At 41.6% G+C, this 19,400-nt stretch overlaps 1 protein-coding gene across 10 annotated transcripts; it reads left to right on the top strand.

Moving 5' to 3' along the window:
- Positions 1 to 1,154: 1,154 nt before the first annotated feature.
- On the top strand, positions 1,155 to 18,800 carry eef2k (eukaryotic elongation factor 2 kinase). 10 transcript variants are annotated; one of them, XM_033611478.2, is made up of 20 exons: positions 1,155 to 1,408; positions 2,026 to 2,285; positions 2,816 to 2,875; positions 4,584 to 4,684; positions 8,166 to 8,226; positions 8,311 to 8,348; positions 9,072 to 9,243; positions 9,364 to 9,513; positions 9,597 to 9,729; positions 9,818 to 9,945; positions 10,996 to 11,212; positions 11,327 to 11,391; positions 12,045 to 12,122; positions 14,586 to 14,642; positions 14,818 to 14,883; positions 15,416 to 15,547; positions 16,340 to 16,528; positions 16,608 to 16,732; positions 16,930 to 17,108; positions 18,366 to 18,800. In XM_033611478.2, exons 2-20 carry the CDS (start codon positions 2,034 to 2,036, stop codon positions 18,473 to 18,475), a joined length of 2,313 nt encoding a protein of 770 aa, XP_033467369.1. In that variant the 5' UTR covers positions 1,155 to 1,408; positions 2,026 to 2,033; the 3' UTR covers positions 18,476 to 18,800. The 10 variants fall into 10 exon arrangements, with proteins under 10 accessions (XP_033467369.1, XP_033467373.1, XP_033467371.1 ...); XM_033611479.2 differs by having other exon boundaries at positions 1,207 to 1,408; positions 2,029 to 2,285; XM_033611482.2 differs by lacking the exon at positions 2,816 to 2,875.
- Positions 18,801 to 19,400: the final 600 nt, after the last annotated feature.

Here is a 19,400-nt window from a genome sequence, read left to right as displayed (position 1 = left end):
CTTCAGCTTTCATCCTGCTGCTCTTGTAAGCAAGACAAGACTTCACTAGAATAAATACAGAGGGTTTATCACAAGATGCAAACCATTGGTTAGCCTTAAAAATGGAAGGCCAGATTAGAGTTTGTCAAAAACCATCTAAAAAGCCTGTACAGTTGTGGAACAGCATACTATGGACAGATAAAACAAAGATCAACTACCAGAATGATGGGAAGACAAGAGAAGGAAGAAGGGAAGGAACTGCTCATGATCCAAAGCACACCACCTCATCAGTGAAGCATGGTGGAGGTACTGTTATGTCATGGCCATGTATGGCTGCCAGTGGAACTGGTTCTCTTGTATTTATTGATGATGTGACTGCTTACAAGAACAGCAGGATGAAAGCTGAAGTGTTTGGGGCACCATTATCTGCTCAGATTCAACCAAATGCTTCAAAACTCATTGGACGATGTTTCACAGTGCAGTTGGACATTGACCTGAAGCATACTGCAAAAGCAACCAAAGACATTTTTAAGGCAAAGAAGTAGAATGTTCTGCAATGGCCAAGTCATATCATCTGACCTGAATCCAATTGAGCATGCGTTTCTCTTGCTGAAGCCAAAACTGAGGGCAAAACACCCAAAACACAAGCAGGAAGTGCAGACGGCTGCAGTAAAGGGCTGGCAGAGCATCACCAGGGAAGAAACCCAGCATCTGATGATGCCTATGTGTCCAACACTTCAGGCAGTCATTGACTGTAAAGGATTTGCAACCAAGTATTAAAACTGACTGTTTAATTGATGATTATGTTAGTTTGTCCAAATACTTATGAGCCCTTAAAGTCGGGGGACTGTGTGAAGAAATGGTTGTAATTCCTACACGGTTCATACTACATTTTTGAAAAAAGCCTTAAATGAAAGCTGAGAGTCTGCACTTTAAGCAGGTATTCATTGTTTCATTTAAAACCCATTGTGGTGGTGTACAGAGCCTAAATGACGACAACTGTATCATTGTCCAAATAATTATGGACCTGACTGTATGTATCCACCTGTTTGTTTGTTTGTTTGTTTGTGTGCCCCCTTGACCTTTAGACATATCCATAGAAGTCTTCCTTCATCTCGACAGGCTCCTCCCATTCGTACCACACATTTCCGACAGCCCTGAACGCAGCATGACGCGGGGGCGCGGATGACCGAACCTCTGTTGTACGTGCAGAGAGCTGCTGTCACCGTGGAGGACTGAAGCGAGAGCACAGCCTTGTTGCGAGGCACGTTCCCGGACCTTCAGGACACATTGGAGAACCAGGACCGACTCAGTCTGAAGCTGAAGGAGATTTAAGCTGCTGCAGCTGCTCTGTGTTCACCTTTAACTGTAGCTGTGAGACCCGAGAGGACCTGGCTACCTACAGGCTGTCACGTTCGAGTCTTTAAAGGTGTGTTTGTGCCTCCGATCATAAAGTAGGATGTTTATTTAACACCTGCATCCAACAGCAGGTCACAATAGATTAAATTCAAGTTAAAGCTGTGGGGGAATGAGATTGCAGCATGCTGTAACGTGATGTTCAAGGTTGCTGCCTGCTGCTTGATGTCTATGGGAGCTCATTTTCCAGCAGCAGTGCAGGAACTTTATCTACCCTGGGTGTGTGTTCTGTCCACCAGCCAGCTGCTACTTTGTCAACTTGCACAACATTTCCTTACAGTGGCACACATTGCTCTCACCAGTGACATAAATGTTTATTGCTTTTGCGTGCTTATGCTCACCATGTGTTGCTCAGTAAATTTTTAAGCTATAAAATGTGAAAATAAATATATTCTGATTGACTTCAGTTGTAAACATGTGTTGGAGACGTCATGGTGCAGCCACATCTGAGATAGCATAACATCCTGACACATGGCACTAGACTCAGAGTGGTGCAGCCATGATGGCTTGTTGTAAACACCTACTAACATGGCTGCCTCAGATTAACTCCAAACTCTCTCTCTCTCTCTGTGTGGCTCCACTTTGTCACCCTCTGCCCGCTCACACTCCTGACCCCTCTCATGCCAACAGCAGACACCATGGAGGATGACCTGATGTTCAGCATGGAGGAGGAGAGCAGCGCCAAGAGGCCCCCTGTCCAACGCAGCGCCTTCAACCAGCGGGCCTCCTCCCTCAGCGATGCCAACGCCACCGACGAGGACGAGGACGAGGACCACGTCATCTGCCCCATCCTGGACGACTCCTTAAAAGAAATCTGTCACTACCTGAAGAATCTGGCTCACGAGCGGCAGCTGTCGAACTCACTTCCCAAGACCAACTTTATGTTCAAGGTGAGCCGCTGCCTTGGCAACGTGATGCCAAATGGACAGTGGAGGGGGAAAGCATCAGCGTATAATGCAATCAAGTGCTGGTTTGTATTTAGTGTTGTGATGACGTACCATCACAAACAGTTCTGCAATCCCACGAGAACAGCTCTTTGCCTTATATGGATGCCTGCCTGTGCGTGCCTGCACACACGTACTATATGTGTGTGTGTGTTTACTGGAGCAGCCACCTCTAAAGTACTCTCTCTCTAGAGAACAGGAAGTACCAGAGAGTGGCGTTCACCACATGTGATCACGCTGCATGTAAACACGTCCCTCGCTGCTCAGACTCTTTGCATCAGCAGTGAGCCGAGCCACACAAGGGCTGGATTCAGTGTCGTCAGAGCTGCTGTGCACCAGCCAACTGCTGGCATGAATGGGCATTTTAGTGTTTGTGTGGTGTTGTTGTCACGTATTTGATGCTTTTGTAAATGTCAGATATTTTGTTCTTTGTTTGCTGATGAAAAGCTGTCCGCTTTCTTTACCTTTCTACATAGAGCGAAACAGAAACTGTGGCACAACCTCGATCATACAAGGTTTTGTCTGAGAGCGCACGGGTATGTTCAGATCAAATTATATCTTCTCTGACCGCCTCCCTTCTCCCCACTCGCTCTGTAATTTACTGTCCTTTTCCTTTCCCTGTTTTTTTTACTTTTGTAGCAACATACTTTCCACTTGCTCTCATTTCCTCCGCCTCCCTTTGTGACTGATGTTTTGTTTCCCGATCAATGCACTCTCCCTCCTTCACTCTGTATTCCTGCACTTTATTTCAATTCACACTACAAAGTGTTGTACTGGTATTTCACAAAACAACATTGAGAAGTTTGCATATATTTCTGGAGGACATGTGCAAATTCTTTCGACTTTTGGTTTCAGGAAGCTATTTTTTATTATGGAAACTGCTGCTGCTGCAAAAATTTGTTTTAGAAAATGACACAAATCCTACAAAGACGTTGTAGATGGAACTCTGAGCTTGGCTGTGCCGTTCCAGGCTGCGACATTTGATCCCAAAGTCTTGTGACCGAGTTGGACACTTGTGTAGGTGGACGCAGTCTGTCATGGGGTGTGTCGTCCGCTATCCGTCACAAGCAGACACGACACTGTCACTTAAAACCACAACGTTCATGCTTCCCTTAATGTAAATCCTTTACTCTAAATATGAACATGTCTAGAAGGCCTGCAGCACAGAGAGCAGCGGTGGACGAGGGAGACGTGCTGCTGTGGAGCCCTGCCTTTTGGTTTGGGTTACTGGTGCAGGGTTGGATTACCAGTGACATTTGATTGATGGGGCCTTCGGAGAAAGTTATTTTTTTTAAAGATGGCGCAGCTGCAGATGGCCGTGAAACATCACATGGTGATCTCTTTAGTTATGGAAAGTTATTTTGGAATAAGAGACCCTGGTCGACCCCCAGATAAAACCCTGTTCCAAAAAAAAGTTAGGACACTGTGTAAACTGTAAATAAAAATAGAACTCTATGATTTGCAAATCCGTTTGACATATATCATTTGAATACAGTACAAAACATGATACACTCACTGGCCACTTTATTAGGTACACCTTGCTAGTACCAGGTTGGACCCCCTTTTTAATTCTTGCTGTCAACAAGGTGCTGGAAACATTCCTCAGAGATGTTGGTCCATATTGACATGATGACATCACACAGTTGCTGCAGATTTGAATTCTGTTTTTATGTTTTACACAGCGTCCCAGCTTTTTTGCAGTCATGATCATAACAGATTTATCGTGAGGCCTGAAACCTCTGCATTTATTGGTTATTTTAAGTGAGATTTCCACGTCACTTCAGTGATTGTGTGCTTTTTATTTCCTTGTATGTGCTGAAGCTTTTTGTGTTTTCCCTTCTTCCTTAACTTTTCTTTCCTGCATGTTTTTACAAACTCAAGACATGTGATCCCAGTTTACTTTGGCGTGCCTCTGAGTTTTGTTGATTGTAGACTTGCCTATCCGTGAGCTGATTAACTCCAAACCCTCTGAAGAATGAGGGGAAGCTGTTCTGTGCAGAAACTGTGAAATTTAATTTGCTCAATTAGTGAGAACAATACAGGCACTTAGAGGGAGAAAGGGCTGTACAGAGAGCACAAAAAGTCTTGGAATGGCTTTATCGTACAAATTGAATGTCAGGTTTGTTGCACTGGACAGCCTCCTCTCTTTCTTCTACGCTTGCCTCTGTGGAAAAAGGCCTTTCCTTTCTATGTGCATAAAGTCAAATCTGCCGGCTAATGAGCTGTGTTTGTTCATTGTGACAGGAGACATGGAAACATGCCATCGAAAAGGCCAAAGCCATGCCCGACCCGTGGGCACAGTTTCACCTGGAGGACATCGAGACTGAACCCTGCATTCGTTACAGGTACGAATGACTCGGTTTGTCTGTGAATGAAGAGTGATTTAGTGGCATCTAGCGGTGAGGATTGCAGATTGCAACCAGCTAAAACTTTTCCCGGTTATAATTCCTTCATTGTTCAGGAGTTTTTAACGGGAGCCAAATTATCCACAGAGGTCTCTTCCTCTCCAAAAGAAACAGACCTGGTGATGCAAACTGGTAAAAACACTGAAGCAGTTTCATGTTAAAAAATCAGTGTTTTTCCGACGTTCCCATCTAACTACGTAGACCGACATGAACACACCAATGTCCCTATCTAGAGCCAGTGTTTGGTTTGTCTGTTCTGGACTATTGTAGAAACACGGCGGTCTGCGTGGACAAGGACCAGCTCCAGGATATAAATGGCTCATGCTCAGGGTGCTTTCAGACCTAGAGTTGTGTTGCTTTGGTCTGAATCAGGAACGAATGTTGTTCCAAAGTTGTATAATTGCCTAGAGTTGGTTCGTGTTCTCATGGCAGCATTTACAAGTGGACCAGATCAAATGCCTTGTGCAAGAAAGCTGCTCTTGATTGGTCAGAATTTCCATGTGGGAAAAATCCAGGAAGTAAAGCAAACGTTGAAGAAGAGTACACTTGCAAGATAAATGTGACACTTTCTAATGTCACAATGGAGGGACAACTACGCAGGTTGATTTTAGCGCTGCTCATCGTGGACTATATTGCTGTCATTGTTCATTTTAGTCAAACCATACAGTTTGAAAACGAGGCGCGGCTCCAACTAGAAAACAATGTTTTGATGCATTGGATGTGCTGAATGTGCATATTAAGGCAGTACAGGAGGAGGTGCACATTAATAATCCTCCAGGACTGTAACATGCTCATGTTTAACCCAAACAATGTGTCATGTGACTGCAGTTGGTTCACATCCAGGTCGGAACACATTGGTTTGTAACCACCTCTTTAAGAAGGTCTTGGTCCAGTTGTTTTGGTGCACACTTGAGTGCGATCGCTGTGTTCACACCTGCCCAAACAAACCGCACTTAGAGAGCAAACAAACTTGAGTTTGATTGAACTGGACGATTCTTATTTTCAGGTGATTATACACAGAAAACATCCTTATCATATTACATTTCCATTTCGGCCAATATATCCTCCTAAATCCTACACACTGGACCTGTAAGCATCCCAGTAAGCCATGCCATCGATTGGGTCAGCATGCTTGATATAGATTACGTTTTGGGCTGGGAAACCAAAACAATCAGCTGAAAGATGCTAAAACACTCCACTGTGGTGCTAAAAGCTCTACACTCTGCAGAGAGACTGCAGAGCTGGGTGATACATCTCTGGGGTTTCACTCACTACTACAATTACACAGTCATCTGACCCCTTGTTAATCTAAAAATATTGATAAGACTGTCAATAAAGCATAAATATAAGATATATATTAGTACTCGCTCTGAAACATTCCTACATTGATATCAGCCTGCAGTGGTCTTGAACTTTCATTGACATGGCAGCGGGTTTCACAGGCGGCTCATATCTGGGTCAGTGGTGCTAATCTTAACTGTTGACAAACATCACTCCCCTTTCACTGGGAACATTGACGCCCCTTTGCCCACCCAGTATTTTTTTTTTAATCTCATAACACAGGAGGGGCGGTTGAGTGTGCGCCCAGATATTAAAAACCAACATGGCAGCTGGCTACAGAAGCGCACACACCTCCCGCAGAGCTCTCATACGTGGGCAGCGTTATATAAAGGCAGCCACACATAGATAGAGGGGGTGTGGGCAGAAAAAGCAGCAGGACAATGAATTCCTTTGTCTGTGTGTGTGTGTGTGTGTGCGCGCGCTAGGCCTGTTACGCAACAATCTGTACAGGACTGGACTTGGCCCTAGAGAGAGGAGGGATTGTCAGGAGCTGGGATTCGCCCTCGTGTTCTCCTTTCGTGTGCTAATTTTACCCGTGTGTAACCTTATTCGTCCTTCCCTCTCTTAAAGCCCCCTGTAGCCTGAACTAGAAGGAATGACGGTACACGGTGTTCTCAGGCCGAAGCAATGTGTTGGCAGAGGAGATTTTGGATGGGGAGCAGAGTGGTGCTCCTGTTTGAGTGGTGGAGGAACAGTTAATGCTGAGTTTCTAGTTTAAAGGTGTTTCAGATTTCAGCTGTGAAGACTTGGAGCTGCACGTATGGTTCATGCAGTATTCATTAACTCAGGGAAACCTGCCCCGCACAGCCGAACAGACACACTGACCCAGACATACAGCGTGTGTGCACACACATTCATATCGCTGTGTTTACTGTGTGAGCTTTTCCCTGATTACAATTCCTTTAATCCACAAAGAAATGGGTGCAGGCATAATGGGTTGTCTTTGGAAAGAGGACACACAGCTTCTCTTGTCATTTCTCTGTCATTGTTTTTCTCCATAGAGAGGAAGTGACATGCTTTAGTGCCTCCATGATAAGAAGTGACAATGAGCTTTGACAGATGAACTCTCTCGCAGAGGGCAAAGAGTAACTTGGCCAACGTGATCGAGACTGGAGGGTTTCTGCGCTCCTTTATTCGCTGAAGTTGACTCGAAAGAGAAGAAAGAGTCCAGGCCACCAGCTCAGTGTTGTAGACCATCCAGTGTGGGTGATTTCTGCTTGAAACGAGACGCTGTTTTAAAGAGCTGCGGCTTCAAAATTTTGATGGATATTGAGCTGCAACTAAAGATATTTTGTCTTTTTTTAAATTTTGTCTTCATGGCTATAAAAAGTCATAAAAACAATGAGAAATTGCCGTCGTCATTTTCCAATTTTCCCAGAGCTCTAGCGTACATCTGCTGATTTCTTTGTCTTGTACAACCAATTAGGGCTGGGCGATATGAGATCCATCTCATGCTCCATTCTACCCTCACTCGTGAACAAGACCTTGAGATAGTTGAACTCCTTCGCTTGAGATAACTTACTCCCAACCTAAAGGGGGCAATCCACTGGTTTCCAGCAGAGAACCATGGCCTCAGACTTGGAGGTACTGACTTTGATCCCAACCTCTTCACACTCAGCTGCACAACACCTGAGTGCATGCTGGAGGTCACGGTGTGATGAAGCCAACAGAACCACATCATCTGCAAAAAGCAGAGATGCAATTCTGAGGTTCCCAGAAAAGTCTGCTACTAAATTCTGCGTCATGTTTCACTCTGTAGAAGTCTGATTTATTAAGTCAGCGGTGCCAAACCGTCGATCCATCTCACACTGCATTCTACCCTCACTCTTGAACAAGACCCCGAGATACTTGAACTCCTTCGCTTGAGGTAGCAACTCTACCCCAAAACAGAGTTGTAATCTGCCGGCAAAGCTAAAGATGTTCAATAAAAACAGTGTTTAAAAAAGGAGTACCAGCCAATCACAGCAGAGTAGGGTGTTCTTCGGTTGTATAAAACTGGGTGGTTGGCTACCTAAAATTATGTATCCAAGCCCGGGCTACTAATTGAAGTTTTACAGGAATTCACTTTCCCTCTTCGCAGGTACAATGCCATCACAGGAGACTGGGCTGAAGACCAGATCTACATCAAGATGGGTGCCCAGGTATTACTGCTCTCTAAATTATTTATTGTTCTGCCAGTATTTTAAAGAATGTTTCTAATGTCTCGTCTTATTTATTTCCCACAGCCGTTTGGGAAAGGGGCCATGAGGGAGTGCTTCAGAACGTAAGTTGAAATATTTCTCCTCATTCATCAGTTCTCTTCCAGCGGTTATTGCCCTCGGGTTCTAGTATCAGTGTAAACAAGTCAGAGTGTGCCTCTCGTAGGCTATAAGTGGTGCAGGTCCACATTCCTCGCATGTCTCTCTCCGACTCTGGAGAATTGCTGCAGACAAATCCAGTAGTTTCAGACCCAAAGATGGTAAGAGAGTATCACACTGAACCACCTCTGTGGAGTCTTCTGTGATGCCACCGAGTTTTTAACCCATTTGATTCCCTGGATGTTTACTGTTTGGGGTAAAATTGAATTTAAGCGTATGGTGTTTGACGGCTGCGCTGTGTTTCGGCTTCTGCATGAGGTTGCAGAATGAAAGAGAAAGGGATAATAGTCTGATTGTTCATGTGTAATCCTCAGCTATGTGGGAAATGTAGAAGAGAGGCATCCATCAGCCCCCCACTTCAACTTCAACAGAAGCCCTAAGTAAAAAAAATCCACTCTGACAAAAACCAGAGCATGAAAACAATTCCACGTGCTCCTGCAAGTTAAAAAAAGAACATCTCTACATCTGAAATGTGGTGTGTTGTTGCTGTCGTACAGCAGTTCCAGTTGATGCTATAATCAAAAATGGCTTCAGTTCTGTATGAAGTTTCTTAGCTGTGGGTTTACTGTGAATATATTTAGATGTAACTGAAATGCTGCTGACTGCTGTAACATCTGATTTCCCTCCAGGAAGAAGTTGTCCAATTTCTCGCACAGCAGCAACTGGAAGTCAGCGAGTAATTATGTGAGCAAGCGTTACATGGAGACGGTGGACAGAAGTGTTTACTTTGAGGACGTCAGGCTGCAAATGGAAGCCAAGCTCTGGGGAGAGGAGTACAACCGCCACCGACCTCCCAAACAGGTACAGGAGGAACAGTTACAATACACTGATGTGCTGACGAGTTCACAGGACAGACAGTCACTGACAGGTCTGTACTTCGTGTGTGTGTGTGTGTGTTGTTTACTTCTCTCTGATCCTCAGGTGGACATCATGCAGATGTGTGTGATAGAGATGACAGAACGACCAGGTAAACCTCTCTTCCACCTGGAGCATTACATCGAGGGCAAATACATCAAATACAACTCCAACTCTGGCTTTGTGAAGGACAGCAACATCCGACTCACTCCGCAGGTGAAGCAACATCACCTTTTGTTGTTAATACGTGATAAAGGTAATAATCACTTCATAGATATAATTTATTTTGTATCCACCAGGCCTTTAGTCACTTTACGTTTGAGCGTTCGGGCCACCAGCTGATCGTGGTGGACATCCAAGGAGTGGGAGATCTCTACACTGACCCTCAGATCCACACAGAGCAGGGGACTGACTTTGGAGACGGAAATCTCGGTACAGTTCCCTTTTGATACTGACAAACTGCTTCTCGATGGTTAGAAGTTATTTAGGAGGCTCCATCTTGATCATGCCTGTGTTCCAGGTGTGCGAGGCATGGCACTGTTCTTCCACTCCCACCTGTGTAACAAGATCTGCAAGAGTATGGGCTTGACACCTTTTGACCTTTCCCCTGCGGAGAGGTCCCAGCTGGATTGCACCAACAAACTTCTTGTAATTTTGACATTTTATTAATAATAAATACAGTGTCAGCCAGGGCCAGAAATCAGCTGTGGGTCAGGGTAAAAACAGTTCACAAAATTATGATAATAATAAAAAATAAAAGGAAAAAATGTCCCTGAGAATCCCCTAAGATTTATTGCATTTCATGTTGTTCACAGTTGTCATATTTAGGCATTAATGTGGCTGCTGTGTCATATGGAGGACAAAAATAACGTAAGCATCAATAAATATAAATAAATACATAAATAAATATGTAATAAATAAATCTAAAACAAAATACAGGAATACATAAATAAATGAATAACTGTATAAATAAATCTATAACAGACTACAGAAATAAATTAATAAATAAACAAATATTTAATATATAAATAAATCTGTAACAAAATACTGGAATAAATAAATATGAAAAGAAATTAAATCTATAACAAAATACAGGAATAAATTAATATGACAATAAATAAATACATTTATAACAAAATACAGGAATAAATAAATAGATATGTAATAAATAAATCTATAACAAAATACAGGAATAAATAAATGCTGAAATAAATACAGAAATAAATAAATGTAGCTGAACAAATATGTATAATAAATGTAAGATATTTATTCATTTTTGTTCTGTTTAATTTATCTGTTTATATATTCCTGTATTTATTTATTTATACATTTATTTATTCATTTATTGATACTTAAGGGGGTTTTTTTGTCCTCCATAGTCCCCTGGCTTTGGGATCTTATTTCCTGTAAGATCATTTGTTTTTTAAAACAACTGAATACGCAGCCTAAAATAGTATAAAAAAAGTGTAAAGGATAAAGAGCATGCTGTATTATGATTTTAACATAAAATAAATCTTATTGATAGAATTGCAGTCATGCCATAGTTTCCCAGAGCTGGTACCTTTCCTTTTCTCCTGTGAGTACTCACTTTCTAACTCGCAGGATTAACATGAGAAGGATGCGTTGACCTTATCTTTAGTATATTCTGGTTGTTTTGTTGCTGTTTCCTCAAGATAGATTGATCTCTTTTTATTTCAGAAGTCAGCCAAGACAGTGCTGAGGGGCTGCGAGGAGGCCTGCTCTCCTCGCGTTCGCACTATGTCATGGGGCCGGGCACCTCCACTGTTATCCCGCCTGTCGGAGACGTCCTCTGTGGACGAGAACATGAGTGACTCGGAGTCTATCCCCTGCTCCCCTCTCACAATGCCCTGCTCCCCGCTAGCTTTATCTGGATCTGTGGGAAAGTCCTCCATGGGTACATCCATGAACATTATTATTACATGCTGCACGTTCATAACAGTATATTTGAACGTAGTGAAGCGTGGTGTCCACATTGACAATAGTTGTGTATAATTTCTGCATTTTACAGGCTCATCTTTCACTGGGATGTACGAACATGAGAGACTCAACAACCACAACACAGGTGAACACAAGGTGAGCAAAGAAATCTGTGTATGCGACTTAAAGCAGCACAGAAAAGTGACGCTGTGTCACATTTATCCAAATATTCTCCCATGACCAGATTGTTGCAGTTAAGTCAGCACACCTCAGGTCCATGTTGAGTCCCAGGAGCTCCATGTTTGCTAATATCATGTCCCAAATCTATTTTTTTTTTGTCTTTTTATATTACGTTTTTTATCTTTAAAATACAAAATGCATGTATTTCATATTGTCGACAGATCAGATGGAACAAACAGCAAACAAAACCACAACCTCTGTGGCAGGTGTCATGAATTGCCACGATGAAACAGGATAAAAACCATAAAATAGAGACACTAGAACTGGAAATATAATATTGGATCACATTAATGAAAGACATTTTTCAGATTGTTTTATAAGTCTTGTCTCTTTGAATTTCTTAAAAGCTGAGCAGCTGCAGTTTGAACCAGCTGATGGTGTTTTATTTGGCTTAAACCCTGAATACAATGAACTGCAATAATAAATATGACCTCCGCAGTATCAGCGTGAGACAGGAAGGTCTTGATTGTTGAGATGCTCCTCAGCTCGAGGAAACATGTTTGAACTTTGAGCATCAGAATCTGCCACGAGTCACTTTGCTGATTTATTTCATTTATGTCTGTCTATAGGAATCTGACAGCGGCGGGGACAGTGGCTACCCCAGCGAGAGGAGGAGTGAAGGCGACCCAAGTGACCACGTAGACGGGGTAAGGATTTCCATCTGACTTTTGTTTGGATTTAATTTTGGCCAGAAAACAATGTCCAGGATTTTAAAAATGAGTTGATAACCCTTGAGATAAACCATGCCAGAAATGTATTTGTGTATGTCTGACATTTACCAAGTTATGGAGGGCGAAAATTGACTTAAAGGGATGGTTTGCCAATTTTTAACCAGGTCTGTGTCACTGCCGTGTGGGGGTTGAGTGCAGATGGACAGTGTTAAGGTGCCCCTCTTGGCGCCAGCTCCCGGAGCTCCCCGCCCATCAGCTAGCCAAAATCTGCTATAACATGTCCTCCGTGACGTTAAACGATGCATTTGTTGTCATCTGGTGGATTATTTGCTCGAGGGTCGCCTCAACAGCGTCCATCTGCACACACTCCCTACACCGCTGTGACACAGACCTGGTTGAAAATGGGCGAAGTATCCCGAAATAAATATAAAACTTAAAACAGAAATAAATAAATGAAGAAAGTGAACAGAAATGTAAAAATAAATTTGAGATATTTTTTTATTCAGGTCCTGTTTAACCATTGACTTTTATTTATTTATTAATTAATTAATTTATTAAATTTACTATTTATAGTTATATTAATTAATTATATTTAAGCATTTACTTATTTTATTTTAATTATTTATTTCCGCACTTATATATTTATTTCTGTTCAGTATTTATTTTTACTTTTTATATTTAAGTCCTCTTTTGTCCTCCATACCAAGTGTAAGATAAGATATTTAAGATATGCTATAGCTTGTCTGAATAATGTAATTGTGTTCACATTAGATTTACAAGAAGAAATACATTTAGCCGAGGTGTTTTTTAAAACATTTTTAAGACACATTTATCAGTATATTCTGGTATTTTATCCTATGCCGGGTTCACACTACACGATATCAGCCTGATTATAGCCCGACGCAGCGACGTACAGTGTCGGCTCGGATCATGTTGAGTGTTGTACGCAGTAATCCATCGTTTCATCTCTTGTAGTGTGTCATGGTTGACGACAACGGACGCCAAATCTGGGATGCCTCAGGACATTCCAACAGAAAGTCTAGCATGTTTGATTTTTGTTTTTGTCATTTACGACTTCTCCCGTCACAGCCATCACTTTGTCCAATAGGAACACCGAGCGATCTGCTGCCGTGGAAAACTGTACAGCAACAACACCACAATCTTTTTGATGTTTCCTCCATGGATGTTAAAAATGATGGGGTGAAACAACAGAGGCACTTTAGCAATCTGCTGAGTACTGCCATTAGCATCAAGCTAGCAAAGAATGTTGTTTCTTCATAATGGTTATAAAGTAATAAAATTAAAAAATAGTGGTGGGGCTTTTACTCACCACAACTGCAGAGGCTACCATCTTCATTTGAAACAGACTACATTAGAAACGGGACGATATTTATTATTCCCTCTGTATTTTTACTTTTCATAATGTTAATGTGTTGCACCGTCAATTCAAGCGCAACACTTCCTGTATCCGTTTAAAATCAAAAGCTTCTTATAAATTCAATTGAGAGAATTATATTCTTAAAACGTTAGCGAGTTAGCTTGCTAAGTAGATAGGCTATGCTAGCAAGTAAGCTTGCTAATAGGCTAAAATGTTAGTGAGTTAGCTTGCTAAGTACATAGGCTATGGTAGCAAGTAAGCTTGCTAATAGGCTAAAATGTTAGCGAGTTAGCTTGCCAAGTAGGTGGGCTATGCACAACATTATCCTTACTCTTAATGTTTATTAACAAAATTTTAGCCTATTGGCAAGCGTACTTGTTAGCATAGCCTACTTACTTAGCAGGCTAATTCGCCAATATTTTAGCCTATTGGCAAGCGTACTTGTTAGCATAGCCTACCTACTTAGCAGGCTAACTCGCCAACATTTTAACCTATTGGTAAGCTTAATTGTTACTTGTTAGTGAGAATTCCTTCCTTTTTATTGTTAAACATTTGTAGGAACTTGTTGTGGAGGATTCAGTGACTTAAGTAGTTTGCGTACGGTACTTAAAATCTAGGTCCTGCCATCTGGTGGCACTTTTTAATGTTACTACAACAACATTTCGGCTGGGACGTGAACGACACAGTGACTGAAATAATAGTAATGATAATAAAAATAGGACAAGAATAACCCGATGACATTACACACGTTGTGAAAGACGACCAGCGTGTAGTTTGTCATGTCTGTCAACCAAGTCACGGCACGATTTTATGACTCCGCCATCGCCTAGTCTGACATAGTGACTGTCGGAACAGACAAAAATGTTGTGTAGCGTGAACCAGGCATTAAACAAACATGTTTTTTTGTAACGATTATTAAACCCTGACATGTTGGACTTCTCTTGTGACTGTAGTTCCCTCTCTGTCCTTCAGTCCTGTCAGTAGCTGTTAGTCTGTTAGCATTTCCTGCTCTCCACATTCACCCTGACTGTCTTATGAATGCATGTTGTATCATCACGTAGGCCCATCACCGCAACCAAAGACATTACTCTGAGTCGGATGAGGACAGTGTCAGACGGGTAAACAAACATAGAGACAACAGTGTGTGAACGTTGTAATCATCATCAACATCACTCCTCGTCCTTGCCCTTCCTCACTTTGTCTATCCCCTGTCTTCTCATCACTGGATAACAATAGTTGTTCCTCACGTTTCCTCTAATTCAGCTCCTCCTACTCTCTGTGTTCCCTCATTAGAGGAAGATGGTAGCTCCTCCAAGAGTCTCTGCAAACTTAGATTGTATCAAAGCTGACAACGACGGGGTGATTACTTGCATGGCGGCTCATAAAGCTGGCTGTTTCCCTGCTGTCTGCTGCTATAAAGCTTCAGCAAGCATGATTCTAAGGTTAATTTGATTATACAAGCTGCCGCTGTTCCCACGTCCACTACTCTTTTAATTTCAGAGGGACAGAAAACAGTCGGAAAAGGCAAACTACAAACAAATAAAAAACGACATTTGGAACTGAAACACCATCTACCTCTGATTCACCAACGCCGCCATCTTGCTAATAATGATACATCTGTGTGTGTGCTGCTGTTTACATGCTTGACATGATTTTTCCATATGGGATGTGCTCCTCCAGCTCTGAGCCGAAGGCTAATCATTTATCAGTTTAACTGATAGCGGACTCTTCTGGAGGGGTACACCCCTGACAGTGTGATTTGTGAACTTGCACTTGATTAACCTGCATCGTATGATTTGTTTTCTGATTGTTGTGAAGAGCAGGTGGTGACAATCTCCCTCCATCAATCCTTCTCCTTCCTGTATATCTCCACTGTCTTTTTTCCACTCAGATGACGGAGGAGAGTTGGAGCTTCTTCCATTCGTCTCGTGCTCACGTCCACCGATCCTCCTGTGTGGCCACTGAGGTGGAGCGGATCAACACCCTGCTGCAGAAGAAGATTGGCCAGTCGATTCTCGGAAAGGTAAAACATCACACTGGCTGATCTGAGATAGATAGGTAGATAGGTAGATAGGTAGATGGATAGATGGATAGACGGATAGGTAGGTAGGTAGATGGATAGATGGATAGGTAGGTAGGTAGATGGATAGATGGATAGGTAGGTAGGTAGGTAGGTAGGTAGATGGATAGATGGATAGGTGGATAGATGGATAGGTAGGTAGGTAGATGGATAGCTTGATAGGTGGATGGATGGATGGATAGATAGATAGATATGTAGATAGGTAGGTAGGTAGGTAGGTAGGTAGGTAGGTAGGTAGGTGGATGGATGGATAGATGGATAGATGGTTAGATAGATAGGTGGGTGGGTGGGTGGATGGATGGATGGATGGATGGATGGATGGATGGATGGATGGATGGATGGATGGATGGATGGATGGATAGGTAGGTAGGTAGGTAGGTAGGTAGGTAGATAGATAGATAGATAGATAGATAGATGATAGATAGATAGATAGATAGATAGATAGATAGATAGATGGATGGATGGATGGATGGATGGATGGATAGATGGATAGGTAGGTGTAACAGTTATTGCACAAAGTCTATTAAGGCACCGTGGGTGGGTAAGGTGGGGGGTGGCAGTTCTTTGGTGTTGGTAGTGTGTGTGTGTGTGTGGATGTTGCCCACTGTGATAACAAATATCCCTTATCAGGACTTTAGCTTTCTGTACAATCCACCTGTTGCTGCAGACAGCTGGTTTTCAACATTAGATTCCTTTTCTTAAAATATATTCTCGCTGTCCTTCCTCCTCAATCAGGTCCACCTGGCGATGGTGCGCTACCACGAGGCAGGTCGCTTCTGTGAGAGGGACGAGCAGTGGGATCAGGACTCAGCCATGCTGCACCTGGAGAGAGCCGCTCTGTGCGGAGAGCTGGAGGCCATCATAGCCTTGGGACAGTGTTGTATGCAGCTGCCTCATCACATACTGCCTGACGTAGAGCTGGAGGTACCACACAGTTTATTTAGCCCTTTGGTTTTGTACAGCGTGATCACGCTCGTGTTCTAATATGTGGTGTTGTTGGCAGGATAACGCAGGAAACAGGATGAAAGGGTTCAAGTATCTGCTGCTGGCTGCTGAGGCTGGTGACAGATCTTCTATGATCACAGTGGCCAGAGCCTTTGATACTGGGATCAATCTGTCAGCTGACAGGTCAGTGGAGGTTATTATTACTATATCTAACCTGTGGAAGTTTGTCTGTGGGTAAAGATACTCCTGGTCCAACAGTCATGATAATACTGCCCCCTACAGGAATTTCTAGACACATTCATTAAGGATGCAAGATACTTTTGATGCTAGAGTGTTTTTGCATTATTTTTTAATTAACATTATTATTATGAATTATCCAGGAAGCAGGACTGGGAGGAGGCGATTCATTGGTATGACAGTGCATTGAACATGACTGACTATGACGAGGGGGGAGAGTTCGATGGGACGCAGGACGAGCCTCGCTACCTGCTGCTGGCCAGAGAGGCAGAGATGTTCCAAGAGGGAGGACACAACCTCAAAGCAGACCCACAGAGAGCAGGTACGGCTCCACGCTGGCTGTACAGACTTCACTGTGCATATCCTTAAGGAAAATCTGCCCCGTGGAGGCTTGAGATACGTTTGTAGGTTGCTTCTTCACTGATGCAGAGCAGTTACAGTGGATTCTTTAAGTGTTAACTCAGATAAAGAAACAGAGACTTCTCAAAGCACTCCTGCAGCATTATCCATGTGTCCATTAATGATGCATACATCCAGTATTTTTCCAAAAACTTCCCACAACATGGCTAAATACACTCTTTGCGTCTCATGCTCCAGCCTCCTTATTATGGATGACGGAAAAGACTTAAGCATTAAAAAAATGAATAAATGAATGTATAAATAACACAGGAATAAGTAAATAGAAGAATTAATAAATACATAATAAATGTGGGTGAACAAAATTTGTGGAGATTTTAATTTTTAATTATTGATTATTTTTAATTATTTTTCCTACATATACCTAATATTTATAATTAGGATTTTTTATTTGTCGAGTTTGATTTTATGACCTATGGATACATTTCCGCTTGTTTTTTTTTTTGTTTGTTTGTTTGTTTTTAACTGCATCTTCTAAGGTGTCTGAGTGCTTTGAAAGGTGCCTATAAATTCAGTACATTATTATTATTATTATTATTATTATCATCATCATCATCACCATTATTATTATTATTATTATTATTATAGAATATCATTATAATAATATTAATATTCTATAATAATAATTCTATCTAATAATTCTTAATTCTTTATTTTTTAATTTTATGTAAGCATTTATTTAGTATTTATTTATTTATTTATTTATTTATTTATTTGTTCCTGTATTTACTTATACATTTATTTATTATATATTATACTGAAGTCAGTTTTCATCCTCCATACCTCTGAAGCTCTGCTGGAAAAAGTGAATTTAGCAATTTTTTGCAATGCTAATTTACCAGTTGCAGCACTCAGCCCCAAGTCCATTCATTCTTACTGAAGACACAAATATTTAAGACTGATTAAAAACATATAGTAAGGTATTTTTAATAGTAAACAAACGTGAGTAAATTGTGAATTTGCATTTGGGGCTATTTTCAGCTGCAGATTAATCCAAATTTGATGCTGTATTGAATTGTTTTGGGAAAAAGTGAAGTATCACCAGACCTACTAACTGGATTTATTTGCTGATTCTGTTTTATTTAAATTAATTAATGTGTTAGTTAATGCAGATAATTGTCTTTGCCCGTGTCCTAACCTCTTCTACCATCCCTCCCTGCAGGCGATCTGTTTACAGAGGCAGCAGAAGCTGCTATGGAGGCCATGAAAGGTCGACTGGCCAACCAGTACTACATGAAAGCTGAGGAAGCCTGGGCGCTAATGGAGGAATAATTCTGGACATTTTTATTATAAATCAAAAGCCACGGGAGTTCATGTGTCTGACTGATATAGCCAGGCCAGTTTACATATTTTTTTATTACAGGTTTTTTGCCAATGGTGCTGTGTGTGCATGTGTGTGTCTCTCCTCTTTAATTTCCTGTCTCTGACCCACTTTTTGACAAAGTCAATGTGGTTGTATGAAAGAGAAAGCCTGACCTATCAAAACTAAGAAAATGGTTTACTTTCTTTGCCCTCAAAGTTATGTTGGAGGAATGTATGTATAAAAAAATGGTTGAAGTATGAAGCTATTAAATAAAGTTTGCTTTTTATCGGTAAATACTTGTCATTATTCCCTCCTGGATTTTCTCTCCAGGAGACAAGAGCTCTGTCATTAAAGATCTGTTTCTGTTGAGTCGCTTCAAATAACAATAAAAATTTAAGCTATTGATTATTACTCTGGAGCTCTCAGAGGTGAGGTCGCATCTTTGGATGTTATATAACAGATAGTTTTCTTTATAAACATGCTGCGTGGCATAACAAATTCATTTCAAAACCAAAATTCAACCGCAACACTTCACACATCTCTGTGTCAATTCTAACTTTGAAAATGTTTAAACTCTGTCACTCATAACCTGATAACCTAAAAACAGAATGAACATGCTATCATACAGTAATGCTGCAGAAACACGTAAATGTCCTTTGTTCAATATGTCTTATTTTGTCATTTTTACACATTAATTAATTCCAAAATGCACCACATGAAACTCAAGTACTTTGTTAAAGGTTCAATGTGTAGGATTTAGTGGCATCTAGTGGTGAGGTTGCAGAACTGAAACTTCTGTGTGCTAAGCCTGTAGGAGAACTTCAGTCACGAAAAATGCAAATTACCTTACCAGTGTTTGGTTTGTCCGTTCTGGGCTACTGTAGAACAACTTGG

Source organism: Epinephelus lanceolatus, chromosome 21, assembly GCF_041903045.1.
Source record: "Epinephelus lanceolatus isolate andai-2023 chromosome 21, ASM4190304v1, whole genome shotgun sequence".
NCBI classification, from domain to species: domain Eukaryota; kingdom Metazoa; phylum Chordata; class Actinopteri; order Perciformes; family Serranidae; genus Epinephelus; species Epinephelus lanceolatus.
Note: the sequence above shows the minus strand (reverse complement) of the source record. Positions and strands in the feature narration are given on the sequence as shown.